Below are 12,142 nucleotides of genomic sequence, written 5' to 3'. Positions count from 1 at the left end.
TCTTTCCCCCTCTCTTTCCCCCTCTCTTTCCCCCTCGGTTTTATCTCCCCAGCCCTGCCTCTGTTTGCTGTACCAAGCACCTGGAGAGGATGCATCCAAAGCCACAGAGGGCAAGCTCTTGCTCCAGGCACCCTGTGCTCATGCTGGAGCAGCCACTGGGCTGAGAGGCAGCTGTGGGGGCAGAGGGAACCATCCCAGTGTGGCCATAGCATTAGGAGGGGCTGGGCTGACCTGGGAGCATCCCTGGGGTCCCTGCTGCCACCTTGACAGGGAGACACTGGTGGAAACCATCTCCAGCTCCCAGGGGACCTTCAGGACAGGCCAGGGAAGGTTACAAGTGGTGGCACATGGGCTGGATCTGCCCCTCTGGATTAGGGCCAGCCCAGGAGCTGCTTATGCTAATGGAGCTAGTCTCCATAATCTCATCACCCAAATGCCTCCTCCCTGCTGGCAGCCTGGGGAGGATTTGGGTTATGTGTGGATGCCAGCAGATGGAGGAGCACTGGGAGGTGGCACAGAGGGGAGACACATCTGGGGCTCGTGGGAGCTTTGCCAGCTCAGGTTCAGCTCATGGCACAAACCCTCTCCTGCACCTGCCCCAGGATCTCACTCCCTCATCCCTCCACAGCTTGGGTTGAGCTGCTGCCCAGGGGCAATGTGCTTTGAGGTGCTTGGTTTGAACACAAGTCCCTTTGCCCCAGCCCAGTGCTTGCCACCCCTGTGTGCTGCTGGCCCTGTGCCCATGCTTTGCATTTTAATCCCTTCCTGCTGGTACCTCCAAGGTCATCTCCAACTCTCTGCATGGTCCTGCAGCTTGTCCCTCTGCGCTTCACCCACCTTGGGCTGATGGGCCCAGGCTGGGGCAAAGCTGGGGAGGCTGTTGCTCCATTTCTGGGGCTGGTTTAGCTCATTTCCTGGTGCCTGGCCCCTGGTAATCTTTTCAGATCCCAGCTGGGCCCCTGTGAGGGCTCTCTGTGCCACAAGCATGCAGAAGTGCATGGTCCCTCCTGACCTTAAAAGCCTGACCCACTCCAACACTGACAAGGAGCTGGGTCTGGTCAAGTTCATCCAAGTTATTTCACACTCACAGAGAAGCCTCTGGGCTCCTTATCTCTGCTCCAGAGCTGCTGGCTGAATTGCACCTAGTGATGAGTGAGGCAGAGGCAGGGGCAGGATCTGCTGTCAGCGAGGCAGCCCTGACCTGCACACTGTGGCATCTGCTTGGAGACTCCCAGGGACCATGGGGCTGGGGAGGGGTCCAGCAGCTGCAGGGAATTTGGTGTCTCTCTGATGGGATCCATGGCACAGGGGGATCCCTTTTCCAGCAAGAGACTCAGATTCAGGGAATGGGTTGGGCTGGAGGGGACCTCAAAGATCATCAGGCTCTGGAAGGTGTCCAGAGAAGGGCAAGAAAGCTGGGGAGGGGTCTGGGGCACAGCCCTGTGAGGAGAGGCTGAGGGAGCTGGGGTTGCTTAGCCTGGAGAAGAGGAGGCTCAGGGGAGATCTCATTGCTCTCTCCAACTCCCTGAAGGGATGTTAGAGCCAGGTGGGGGTTGGTCTCTTCTGCCAGGCAAGCAGCACCAGAACAAGAGGACACAGTCTCAAGCTGTGCCAGGAGAGGTTTAGGCTGAAGAGGAGGAGAAAACTCTTCCCAGAGAGAGTTGTTAGCCACTGGGATGTGCTGCCCAGGGAGGTGGTGGAGTCCCCATCCCTGGAGGTGTTCAAGAGGGGATTGGATGTGGCACTTGGAGCCATGGTTTGGTTGTCAGGAGGTCTTGGGTGACAGCTTGGACTTGATCATCTCTGAAGTCTTTTCCAACCTTATTGATTCTATGATTCCAAGCCCCTGCCATGGGCAGGGACCCCTCCCACCAGCCCAGGCTGCTCAGGGTCCCTTCCAAACTGGCCTTGAACACCTCCAAGGAGGTGTCCTCCACAACCTCCCTGGGCAACCTGTTTCCACCCTCACTGGAAAGAATGCCTCCCTAATCTCCAGCCTAAATCTGCCCTCCTCAAGCTTCAATCCCTTCCCTTCCCTCTCATCCTCTCACACACCCAGCTGCAGCCTCAGCCCCTTTTCCTCAGTGGCTTTGCTGTGGCTTTTGTCAGCAAATAGATAAACCCAACCTGGACTGAGAGTGATCTGAGGGTCAGACATGAGCTGCTGCTGGCTCCTTGCTCTGAGGCCATCTGGGCTGCTCAGGCAAGAGCTAACATTTGCCTGAGGGCTCAGTTTTCCCTCGTGTGGGACCTGTGGCTTTGCTTGCTGGTGGGAGCAGGGCCCTTTAAAAGGCAAGCTCCTTCAGGAGGCAGAGATTGCTGCAGCCCTGAGGAGTGGCTTTTGTGACTGGGCACTGAGGAAGTACATTTGGTATCATCCTGTGGGCTGTGATGAATCAGGTTTTTAGTTTCCAGGTGGAAAAAAACCCCCAATCCCTCTCTGTGTTGAGAAAGAGCAGCACAAGGCAGGGGGAGGGGGCAGTGCTGGGAGCTTTGGTGTGTGTCTCATGTGCTGGTGCCTGGGGCTGGATGCTCCCAGAGGGGATGGGGCACTGCCCCAGAGTGGTTTGCACAGAATGGGTTGGGTTGGAAAGGATCTTAAAGATCATCCAGTTCCAACCTCCTTACCATGGGCAGGGACACCTCCCACCAGCCCAGCTTGCTGAAGCTCTCATCCAGCCTGGCCTTGAACACCTCCAGGGAGGGGACAGCCACAGCCTCCCTGGGCAAGCTGTGCCAGTGTCTCCCCAGCCTCACTGGAGAGGATTTCTTCCTAATTTCCAGTCTCAATCTCCCCTCTTCCAGCTCAAAGCCATTGTCCTTCATCCTATCACCACAAGCCCTTGTCAAAAGTCCCTTTCCAGCTCTCCTGTAGCTCCCTTCAGGTACTAAGGTCCTCCTGGAGCCTCCAGGCTGAACAGCCCCAGCTCCCTAAGCCTGCCACCATGGGGTTGGTTCTTCAGCCTTCTGATCACCTCCATAGCCTCCTCTGGACCCTCTCCAGCCTTCTGATCATCTCCATGGCCTCCTTTAGACTCTCTCCACCCTTCTGATCATCTCCATGGACTCCTCTAGACCCTCTCCAGCCTTCTGATCATCTCCATGGCCTCCTCTAGACCCTCTCCAGCCTTCTGATCATCTCCATGGCCTCCTCTAGACCCTCTCCAGCCTTCTGATCATCTCCATGGCCTCCTCTGGACCCTCTCCAGCAGTTCCACATCGTTCTAGTGCTGCTGGTGGGGTCTCACAAGAGCAGAGAGACAGAATCTCCTCCCTCATCCTTCTGGTCACACTCTCTTTGATGCAGCCCAGGATACAGCTGGCCTCTGGGCTGCAGGCAACCACAGCTGAGGCAATGATGCTGCAATTCTGTGCCCCTTGGGTCCAGCTGAGGCTGGTCCAGAGGCCAGTGACCATAGGCTGTGCCTCCTCCCCACGCTGTGCGTAGGGGCTGGCCAGGGAAAGAGGAGGCAAATTAAATCCTCATCCCCCATCAGTGGGACAGCTCTAATCCTGCCCCATCTCTCCTGACATGTCTTGCAGTTCTGGGCTCTGTGTGTCAGCTGAAGTATGTGCAGTGGGGAGGGGGTGGGGAGAAGCCCTGCCCGGGTATGTGAGCAACGCCGGAGCCTGCCGGGTGCTAATCTGCCGAGGGGAAGCTCAGCCCTGGAGCTGCCTCCTCTCCCCCACCACGTGCCAAGGGGCATCTCTCCTTCTTCTGCCACAGAAGGGAATATCCCTGGCAAGGGACTGGGTTTTGCCAGCCAGAAACATCCCCTGGCCTGGCAGGGTGAGGAGGGAAGCTCTCCATCTAAACGCTCCTCCGGAGAGGAGCAAGTGAAGGGTGGGGAAGAATTCCTGCTTGCTTTTTTGTTTGGGGGGGGTGGGGGGGTGTAATAAATCCAGGTTCTAATAGCTCCTTTCAGGCTGAAGGGATCCCACAGTGCTGTATAAATAGCCTCCCAAAGCAAGCAGAAGGATCCCTTCCAAGCCCTGCCACGCAGCCGCTTGCCGGCAGCGCAGAGCAGCTGGTGGCAGCAGCGCTGGAGCACAGCGACCCCGATCGCTGGGCTGGCTGCCTTGGGGGGCGGGGGGGGAGGGCTCAGAGGGCTGGCAGCTCCTCACACCCCGCCGTGTCTGCACAGATCTCCTCTCCCTCTGCACCGCAGAGCCGTGCTTGTGTTCCCTTTTGCATGGAAAAAGCCTTGGAGGGCTCTGCTTCCAGGGCTGCCTCCCCTCGCTGCGAGCCTCCCGTGGCTCCGTGAGTGACATTAATAGCTGGGATGGGGATTAGCAGGATCCCTTCAGTCTATTACCCCTATCCTGAAAAGCAGGCAGGATTAGCTAAAGGCATTAGCATTGTTGTTATTTTTTTCCTCCCCTCCCCAGCTGCACTCCACGATCCCAGAGGTCTTTTCCAACTCCCAACAGTTCCTTCCATGGCAGCTTTGTCGCCAGCCTCCTGCTCCTGCCCAGGGAGGAGAACAGGATGCAGCAGCCTTAATGATCATCATCCAGATCTCCATGGTCTGCTTTCCTCAGCAGCTCTGCTCTAATCAAAGAACAAGTCAGCCTGTGATGTGCCAGGGAGGGAAGTGTGTGAGCAGAGCAGCCACTTGTGTCGTGTGGAGCTGCTGCTGGATGCTGCGTTTCGTCCCTGATGGGGCTGGGAGGAAGGAGAAACCTCTCCTCCTTCACATCCAGATGGATTTTGTCCTGGCTGGAGAGTGGAGGTCACTGCTGCTGGGGTTTGGTGCTTGGAGGGATTCCTCTGGTTTGGAGGGAGTTGTGTTTGGTGGTTTGGATGAGGCCTCGAGCCACCTGGGCTAGTGGGAGGTGTCCCTGCCCGCGGCAGGGGGGTGGAATTAGGTGATCTTTAAGGTCCCTTCCAACCCAAACCATTCTGTGGTTCTCTGGCAACAGCAAAGGCTGAGGCAGCCAGAGGTGGTGGCTGGTGCAGAAGGGGTTGCTCCTGTGGTGGCTCTTCCTCTGCTGTGCAAAGCTCTGTGATGTGCAGGGAGGGGAGTGGGTGGCTGGCAGAAGCCCTGGATGTGCTCCATGTTCATGTCCCTCTGCCTCTGAAACAGCACAGGAGACAACAAGGTCTTGTGAGGAGCAGCTGAGGGAGCTGGGGGTGTTCAGTCTGGAGAAAAGGAGGCTGAGGGAGACCTCACTGCTCTCCACAGCTCCCTGAAAGGAGGTTGGAGCCAGGTGGGGATTGGTCTCTTCTCCCTAAGATCAAGTGATAGAATGAGAGGAAATAGCCTCAAGGTGCACCAGGGGAGGGTTAGGTTGGGGATGTGGAACAATTTCTTTGCTGCAAGAGAGGTCAGGGATGGGCAAAGGCTGCCCAGGGAGGTGGTGGAGTCCCCATCCCTGGAGGGGTTCAGGAAACCTGTGGCCATGGCACCTGGGGCCAGGGTTCAGTGGCCATGGTGGGGTCAGGCTGATGGTTGGCCTTGATGGTCTTAGAGGGCTTTTCCACCTGACAGCTCCGTGGTTGTGTGTGAGAAGGACATGTCAGTGCTCCTGGGCCAGAGCTGAAGGAGTTAATGGAGAACCCGGACATAAGTCCCCGAACCTGAGGAGCAGCCTGACCCCAGCCTGCCTGCAGGGGCAGGGGGGAGGTTTTGCTGTGAGGATGTTGTGCCAGCCGCGGGGTGCTGCTCACCTCGGTGCCTCCCGAGCGCTTGGCAGGTCCTGAGCAATAAATCAGAGCTTTGGCTTCCTTCCTAGTAGGGCTGGGAGCTGCCGTGGGAAGGGATGGACCGGGCTGGTTCACACCAGAGAGCTTCTCTGGTCCTGTGTGGGGAGAGACCCTGGGGAAAGCAAGCAGCCAGCAGCCCACCCAGACGGGTCCCTATGGGGGGCACGATGGGCCAGGGTCACATCTGTGTCCCACCCTGGATGAGGCTGTGAAAGGATGGGGACCCCACACTAGACTCCCGGGGGGGGGGGGGGACTCCATCCTGCAGCCCACACCCGTCGCAAGTCGCTCCCCACCATGGGTGGCCCCGGGGCTGGGGAGCAGCCTCTGCCCAACCCCTCCCGGGGCTGAGCGGGAACCGGGGGCCACCTCGTGGTGGCACCGGGATGCGTGTCGGACGGACGAGGCTCGCAACGAGCTGGGTGCCCTCGCTGCGCCCCCGCGGTGGGTGGAATCACCCCCAGCCCTAGTGTCCCCCCCCAGCCCTGGTGTCGCTCCACCCAGGGTGGAAAGCAGAAGGGATTCGGTGTGGTGGTGCAGCCCGGGGGCCACTGGTGTCCCGGGTTTTGGGGGGGGACAAGGCTTATCCGAGCTGGCATCTTCTGCTGGGGGCAGGTCCTGGGATGAGGAGCCGCGGAGGCTTCCCTGGGGAATGCAGGGCACGGCGCTGTGCCCCGCCGGGAGGGGGTTGTCTCCGCTCGGGTTACAAAGCAAATAAGGAACGAAGCCAGCGGAAACTGGGTGGCGAAATGGGTCAAACGTTCTCCTTTGACCGGATTCCGCTGCACAGAGAAACTCGGGATCTGAGGCTCCCTCCCCTGGATGTGGCGAAACAAACTGGGGGTGGGGGTGGGGGATGCTGGGAAAACCCCAGAGAGCTGCTGGCAGCTGGAGAGTGTCTGTGACCTCTTCTCACAGGGTCCGTGGGAGCTAACTCTGCCCCACGGGTTAGTCCCAGCCTGGTGGGGGTTGGAAGGGACCTCTGGAGCCCATCCACTCCAACCCCCTGCTCCAGCAGGGCTCCCCCAGCAGCTTGCCCAGGAGCACGATGGCTTGGGGGGGTTGGAAGCTCTGCAGAGGAGGAGACTCCACAACCTCTCTGGGCAGCCTGCTGCAGGGCTCCAGCAGCCTCATACCAAAGATGTTTCTCCTCCTGTTCAGATGGAACCTTCTGGGTTCCAGGTTGTGCCCACTGCCCCTTGTTGGGCACCACTGAGAAGAGCCCAGCCCCATTCTCCTGCCACCCACCCTTTAATTATTGATCAGCATTGCTCAGCTCCCCTCTGGGGCTGCTCTTCTCCAGGTTCCACAGCCCCAGGGCTCTCAGCCTTTCCTCCTCACAGAGCTGCTCCAGGCTCCTCACCAGCTTTGTAGCCTTCCTTGGCCTCTCTCCAGTCGTTCCCTGTCTCTCTAATTGAGATGAAGGACGCAGAGTCAGATCCTGGGAGATGCTGCAAGTCCCAGAACTGATCCACTTGCCCAGCAGGAAGGCTTCTTGCTTCCACCAGGATGTGCTGGGGGCTGCTGAGGGCCTCCTGCTGCTTGGGGCCTGCCGTGAGAGGCACCAGCAGCTCCACAAGAGGTTTATTTATCAAGCTGCCAGCTCCTGGTGTAGGTTTACTCACTCTCCCATCTGGTGACTGTCGCTGCCACCTCCTGACAGACACTCGTCTCCTGCTGCTAGTGATGAGCTTTGATTAGCTGGCTCCCAGGCTTCCCCTGCTGTCCAGCACTCCCTGGTTCCACACTGCCCTCCAACAGGGTGAGGTGGCTTTTAACAGGTGGGGGGAGAGGCTTTGCCTGAGTAATCCAAGAGGATGTTATCAGTCACAGAAGGTGCTGGGATGGCAAACATGGACCAGATGAGTCCTGCTCCGGTACAAAGAGCCCAGCAGAGGTTGTGCCCTGCCTCCTCTGGTCCTGCTTCTTTCAGCCTCTGGGTTCTGCTTTCTTCAGGCAGCAGCTGCTTGTTGAGGACTTGCTGTGGGTCCTGCACACTGCTGTTTTCTCTCCTCCTCCTCCTCTCTCCAGTCAATTTCCTTTTGCTTTCCTTTCGTGGCAAAGGCCAGCACCAGAACAAGAGGACATGGTCTCAAGCTGTGCCAGGGGAAGTTCAGGCTGGATGCGAGGAAGAAGTTCTTCCCAGCAAGAGAGATTGGCCCTTGGGATGTGCTGAACAGGGAGGTGGTGGAGTCTCCATCACTGGAGGTGTTTAGGAAGAGCCTGGATGGGGTGCTTGGTGCCATGGCTAAGTCAATCAGATGGTGTTGGGGGATAGGTTGGACTTGATGATCTCAACTGGTTTGGTTCTACTCATTCTAAACAGAGGAGGGAAGTCCCAGTTCCAGGGCTTGCTCTGTCCTAGTGACACCAGTACAACTGCTGACATCAGTACAACTGCTGACATCAGTACAACTGCTGACATCAGTGCAGGTGGAGATGGTGGTTTCTGACCAAAACCCTCCACTGCTGCATCTCAAAAGAGTTTCCAGAGCTCTTTGTGGTTCACAGGGAGACTGGAGCCCATGTGTGGCTTGGGGCTGGGGCCCCCAAGGACATGGCTGCTGGATCCACAGGGCCTAGGAGTGGGACTTGCCCCTTGCTGTCCTGGTGGCACGGTGCCCCCGTGGCTGTGCCACACAGTGGGGACTGGTGTCCATGCTTGGACATGTAGCAGCTGCCAAAGGGTGGTGGCTGGGCCCCAGGAGATCGCTCTGGGCTCAGCATTTTGCTGCTGCTGTGGCTCTGGGCAGGTTTCTTCATCTCTTCACAGCTTTTCTGTGGACAGCTGGGCAAGGGAGGGATGAGTATCCAAGACTCCATGTTCTTCCATGTAGAAACCAGGGATTAGTGGTGACAAGCAGGCTGTGCTGCTCGTGTCCATAAGCACACAGTCCTGATTTCCTGCTGAGCTCCAGCTGATGAAATGTGCTTTGGCTTCAGCTGGATGCTGGGAAGCTCATCAGCACCTTGCCCCTTGGCACGGATCCCTTCTCCCTTTGCCTCACCAGTGTCTTTACTGGACTGTGGACCTGGACTGAGGGATCACAGTCGGGATGGCCATTAGTCGTTTTGGGCTGGCTTCTCCTCCCCTGCCTTTGCCCCGCTGCTCTCTGTGCTCCATCTCTCACCCTCCTGGAACTGCTTCCAGATGAAGAAGTTCTTGGCCACCAAGAGTCAGCGCCTCCTCGGAGCTTTTGCCACCTCGGGGATGCTTTAGGGACACCACGAAGGCTCCATCTGGCCGTCACGGGTAGCAAGGGGGAACCCCACGATCTGTTGGCACCCCGCCGCTGGAAAACCGATGGGGCCGGGGGGGAGCAGGCAGCTGAGACCCGGGACTCACCTCTACCCCGCTTCACCCCCCCGTGATCCCGCAGCCCCTTTCACGCACCAGGACCCCCTCCACACCCCCGAGCAGAAGCGCAGGAACCCCCAACCCACCCCCACGGAGGAAGGGGCCAGGCCGGTCCCACCCGCCCCCGGTCCCTCCCCGCTGTCCCGTCGGGCGCAGGCCCGGTGCCCGCCCCGCCCCGTCCCTCCCCCGTCGGCCGGGGCTGACATCAGAGCCGGGCCGGGCGGAGGAGGAGGAGGAGGAAGAGGAGGAGGTGGAGCCGCCGGAGCCGCCGTACCGGAGCGAACCGATCGCTCTTCTCGGGGCCGGGGTGGACCGGCGGGGGGCGGCGGCGGCCGCCCTGCTGCTGCTGCTTGAGCCCCCCCCGACCTCCAGCGCTCCCCGATCCCCTCCCAGCCCCATCCCGCTGCCGAGGGGACTCCACGCAGCGCTCCCCAGTCCCGGAGCCCGGCTAGTTCCGCCATGCTCTCCGGGGCCCCTCCGCCGCCCGCCGGTTTCCCCACCCCGCCGCCCCCGCAGCCGCCGCCGCCGCCCCCGCCGCCCGCCGCTCCCCCCCACGGGCCGCCGCTGCTGCCGTTCCCGGTGAAGGGCGGCCTGCAGATCCGGAAGAATGCCATCACGGACGACTACAAGGTCACCACGCAAGTCTTGGGGCTGGGAATCAACGGCAAAGTTTTGGAGATCTTCAGTAAGAAAAGCGGCGAGAAGTTCGCTCTCAAGGTGAGGACCGGGGGGGACCGGGGGCTGCTCCGCGCCGCCGGGGCTGGCCGGGATAGAAAGGAAGGTGGGGGAGGAAAGCGGGGACCGGACGGGCGGCTCCGGGCTGCCTCCGCCCCGCTGTCGGGCCGCGGAAGGGGCAGGAGGAGCCGCTGGCCGACAGTGATGGAAGATGTCTGCTGTGGGGTGGGGGGGTCCAGAGAGGAGGAGGAGAATTGGGGGTGGGGGGAGGACGGACACGACCGGCTATGGGAGAACGGGCAGCGACATCGGGGCCGCCGGGGACAATGGAACCGGCTGCTGCCCGTCGGTCCCGCCGGGCTTCGGTGGGGTTTTGTCCCGGTTAAGAGCAGCCCGAGGTGGCTCTCCCGTGGGAAGAGCAGCGAGAGGACATTTCGGTGCCTTGCTCTGGGGGGTCCAGAGAGGAGAGGAGTCCTCGGTGTGGCCGGGGTCACCCTCTCGAGTTGGCACCTCAGGGTTTCCTGTGCTGGGTAAGGCTGTCCCGGGTGTCCCCGTTTGATGGCAGGGATCTCCCGGCTCCGGCTGTGCCGAACGGCGTGCGGTACCGAGGGGAGGGCTGGCAGTGAGCGAAACGGCGGTAACGAGAGACACAGTGGCACCGAGCAGCACAAGGGGCGATACGGGGGGGCAGTTGTCCCTCGCTTCCATCAGGGGACAGATTTTGGTGTCCTGTTTACCCTTTGCTTCCCTTCGAAAGGCAGCCAGCAGCGGCTCAGGTGTTGCTTGTTTCAGCAGGCACCGGGTGATGGGATGAGTTTTCCTGCTTCTTCCTTGTGTTTTCTTTTTCCTGATGAGGTGGTTGAGGGGAAGGGACTCTGGAGGGGCCCTGGGCAGCCCGAATGGGCTCCCAGGGTGGGGTGAGGCGGGCACCAGGCGGTCTGCCGGGTGGGAGCTCCGTGTTCCGGAGCGGCGCTGCAATTTGCGCCCACACATGAGCTGTTCAAACCCTCAGCAGTGTTACCCTGAGAACTGGGGAGGCTAAAAGAGCCCCACCTAAAGCCAACACCACCCCCCTCACCCCCCTTGTTTTTAGGGTGGTCCATCATTATGCTCTTGACAGTGAGGGTGATGGGGTGCTGGAAGGGGGTTGCCCAGGGAGGTTGTGGATGCTCCCTCCCCGGAGGTGTTCAGTGGCAGCTTGGACTTGGCCTGGTGGGAGGGTGTCCCTGCTCGTGGCAGGGGGGTTGGAGCTGGGTGATCTCTAAAGTCCCTTCCTTACCCAAACCATTCTATGACTCTCTGAATCTGGTGGAGCTGAGACTGCTAACCTGGGTGAATGAATGACCAAGGGCCTTTGGGAGGCCCAAGAGCCTTCGTGGGGCTGGTGGGGTCAGCAGGGGATGATGCTGAACCCCTGTGGTTGAGGGGGGGGGGATTCATTTGAGGTTTGACTTTTCCTTCAGGAGCACAGAGCATTTCTGTGTGCTCCAAGAGGATACAGGTTGTCATCTGGTTGGGCTGGGAGCTGGTGAAATCCTTCTCTCTTTTGACAGAGGAGCTGCTCCTTGCCCCTTGCTCCTGCAGCTGGCTCACGTGTTTGAGGCACCGATTCCAGCACTTCCCCTTTGCAGCTCTGAAAGGGGAAGGAGGACCAGAGGAGACCAAGGGCTGGTGGTTCCTCCCTGCCCCAGCATGACTTTGAAGGTCTTTTCCAACCCAAACCATTCCATGTTTCTATGGGTAAGGGTGGTTGGGGCTTGGGCTTGGTGCTGTCACCTTGCCCCTTCCCAGGTGTGGGGTGCAGCAGGTGAGGTCAGGATTCACTACCAGGAGTTTTGTTGGCTGCATGTAAACATCTGAAGGGTGGAGGCTGTGAGGATGGAGCTGGGCTCCTTGCAGTGATGCCCAGGGACAGCACAAGGGGCACAAACTGGAACCCAGGAGGTTTCACTTGCACTTAAGGAAAAAAATCCTTTGGTGTGAGGCTGCTGGAGCCCTGGAGCAGGCTGCCCAGAGAGGTTGTGGAGTCTCCTTCTCTGGAGAGCTTCCAAACTCACCTGGACATAGTGATCCTGGGCAAGCTGATCTGGGCCAACCTGCCTTAGCAGGGGGTTGGACTGGGTGGTCTCCAGACATCCCTTCCAGCCCCTACCATTCTGTTCCTTGGCCCTCAGCAATAAGCATCTTGGAGCCCAGGCCTTGGTGTGATGATGTAGGAGGGGGGTGCAGGGTGTCCTGCACGGCTCTTGTAGTGTGAGGTACATCCAGCACTGTTGGTTGTCTTCCCTCTGTCCCCTGCCCTGGCCCCTTCACACATCCCTGCTGGGAAGAGGGAGAGTTCAGCTGAGTGGCTGGAAGTGTCTCTGGCCCTTCAAAGAGCAGCACAGCTGCTGCTGTAAGTG

At 59.7% G+C, this 12,142-nt stretch overlaps 1 protein-coding gene across 1 annotated transcript in view; it reads left to right on the top strand.

The window, feature by feature from the left end:
- Window positions 1-9,312: 9,312 nt before the first annotated feature.
- The window catches only part of MAPKAPK2 (MAPK activated protein kinase 2), a 36,117-nt gene continuing 33,287 nt past the window's right edge, over window positions 9,313-12,142 (top strand). The window contains exon 1 of the mRNA XM_068159629.1: window positions 9,313-9,782. Within this exon, the coding sequence (XP_068015730.1) occupies window positions 9,525-9,782 (258 nt within the window). The 5' untranslated portion in view covers window positions 9,313-9,524. The remainder of the gene's footprint in view (window positions 9,783-12,142) is intronic.

Source organism: Melanerpes formicivorus, unplaced genomic scaffold, assembly GCF_026170545.1.
Source record: "Melanerpes formicivorus ecotype bairdi unplaced genomic scaffold, bMelFor1.0.p_v2 SCAF_46, whole genome shotgun sequence".
Lineage (NCBI taxonomy): Eukaryota > Metazoa > Chordata > Aves > Piciformes > Picidae > Melanerpes > Melanerpes formicivorus.
This window is presented reverse-complemented; position numbering and strand designations above follow the sequence as displayed.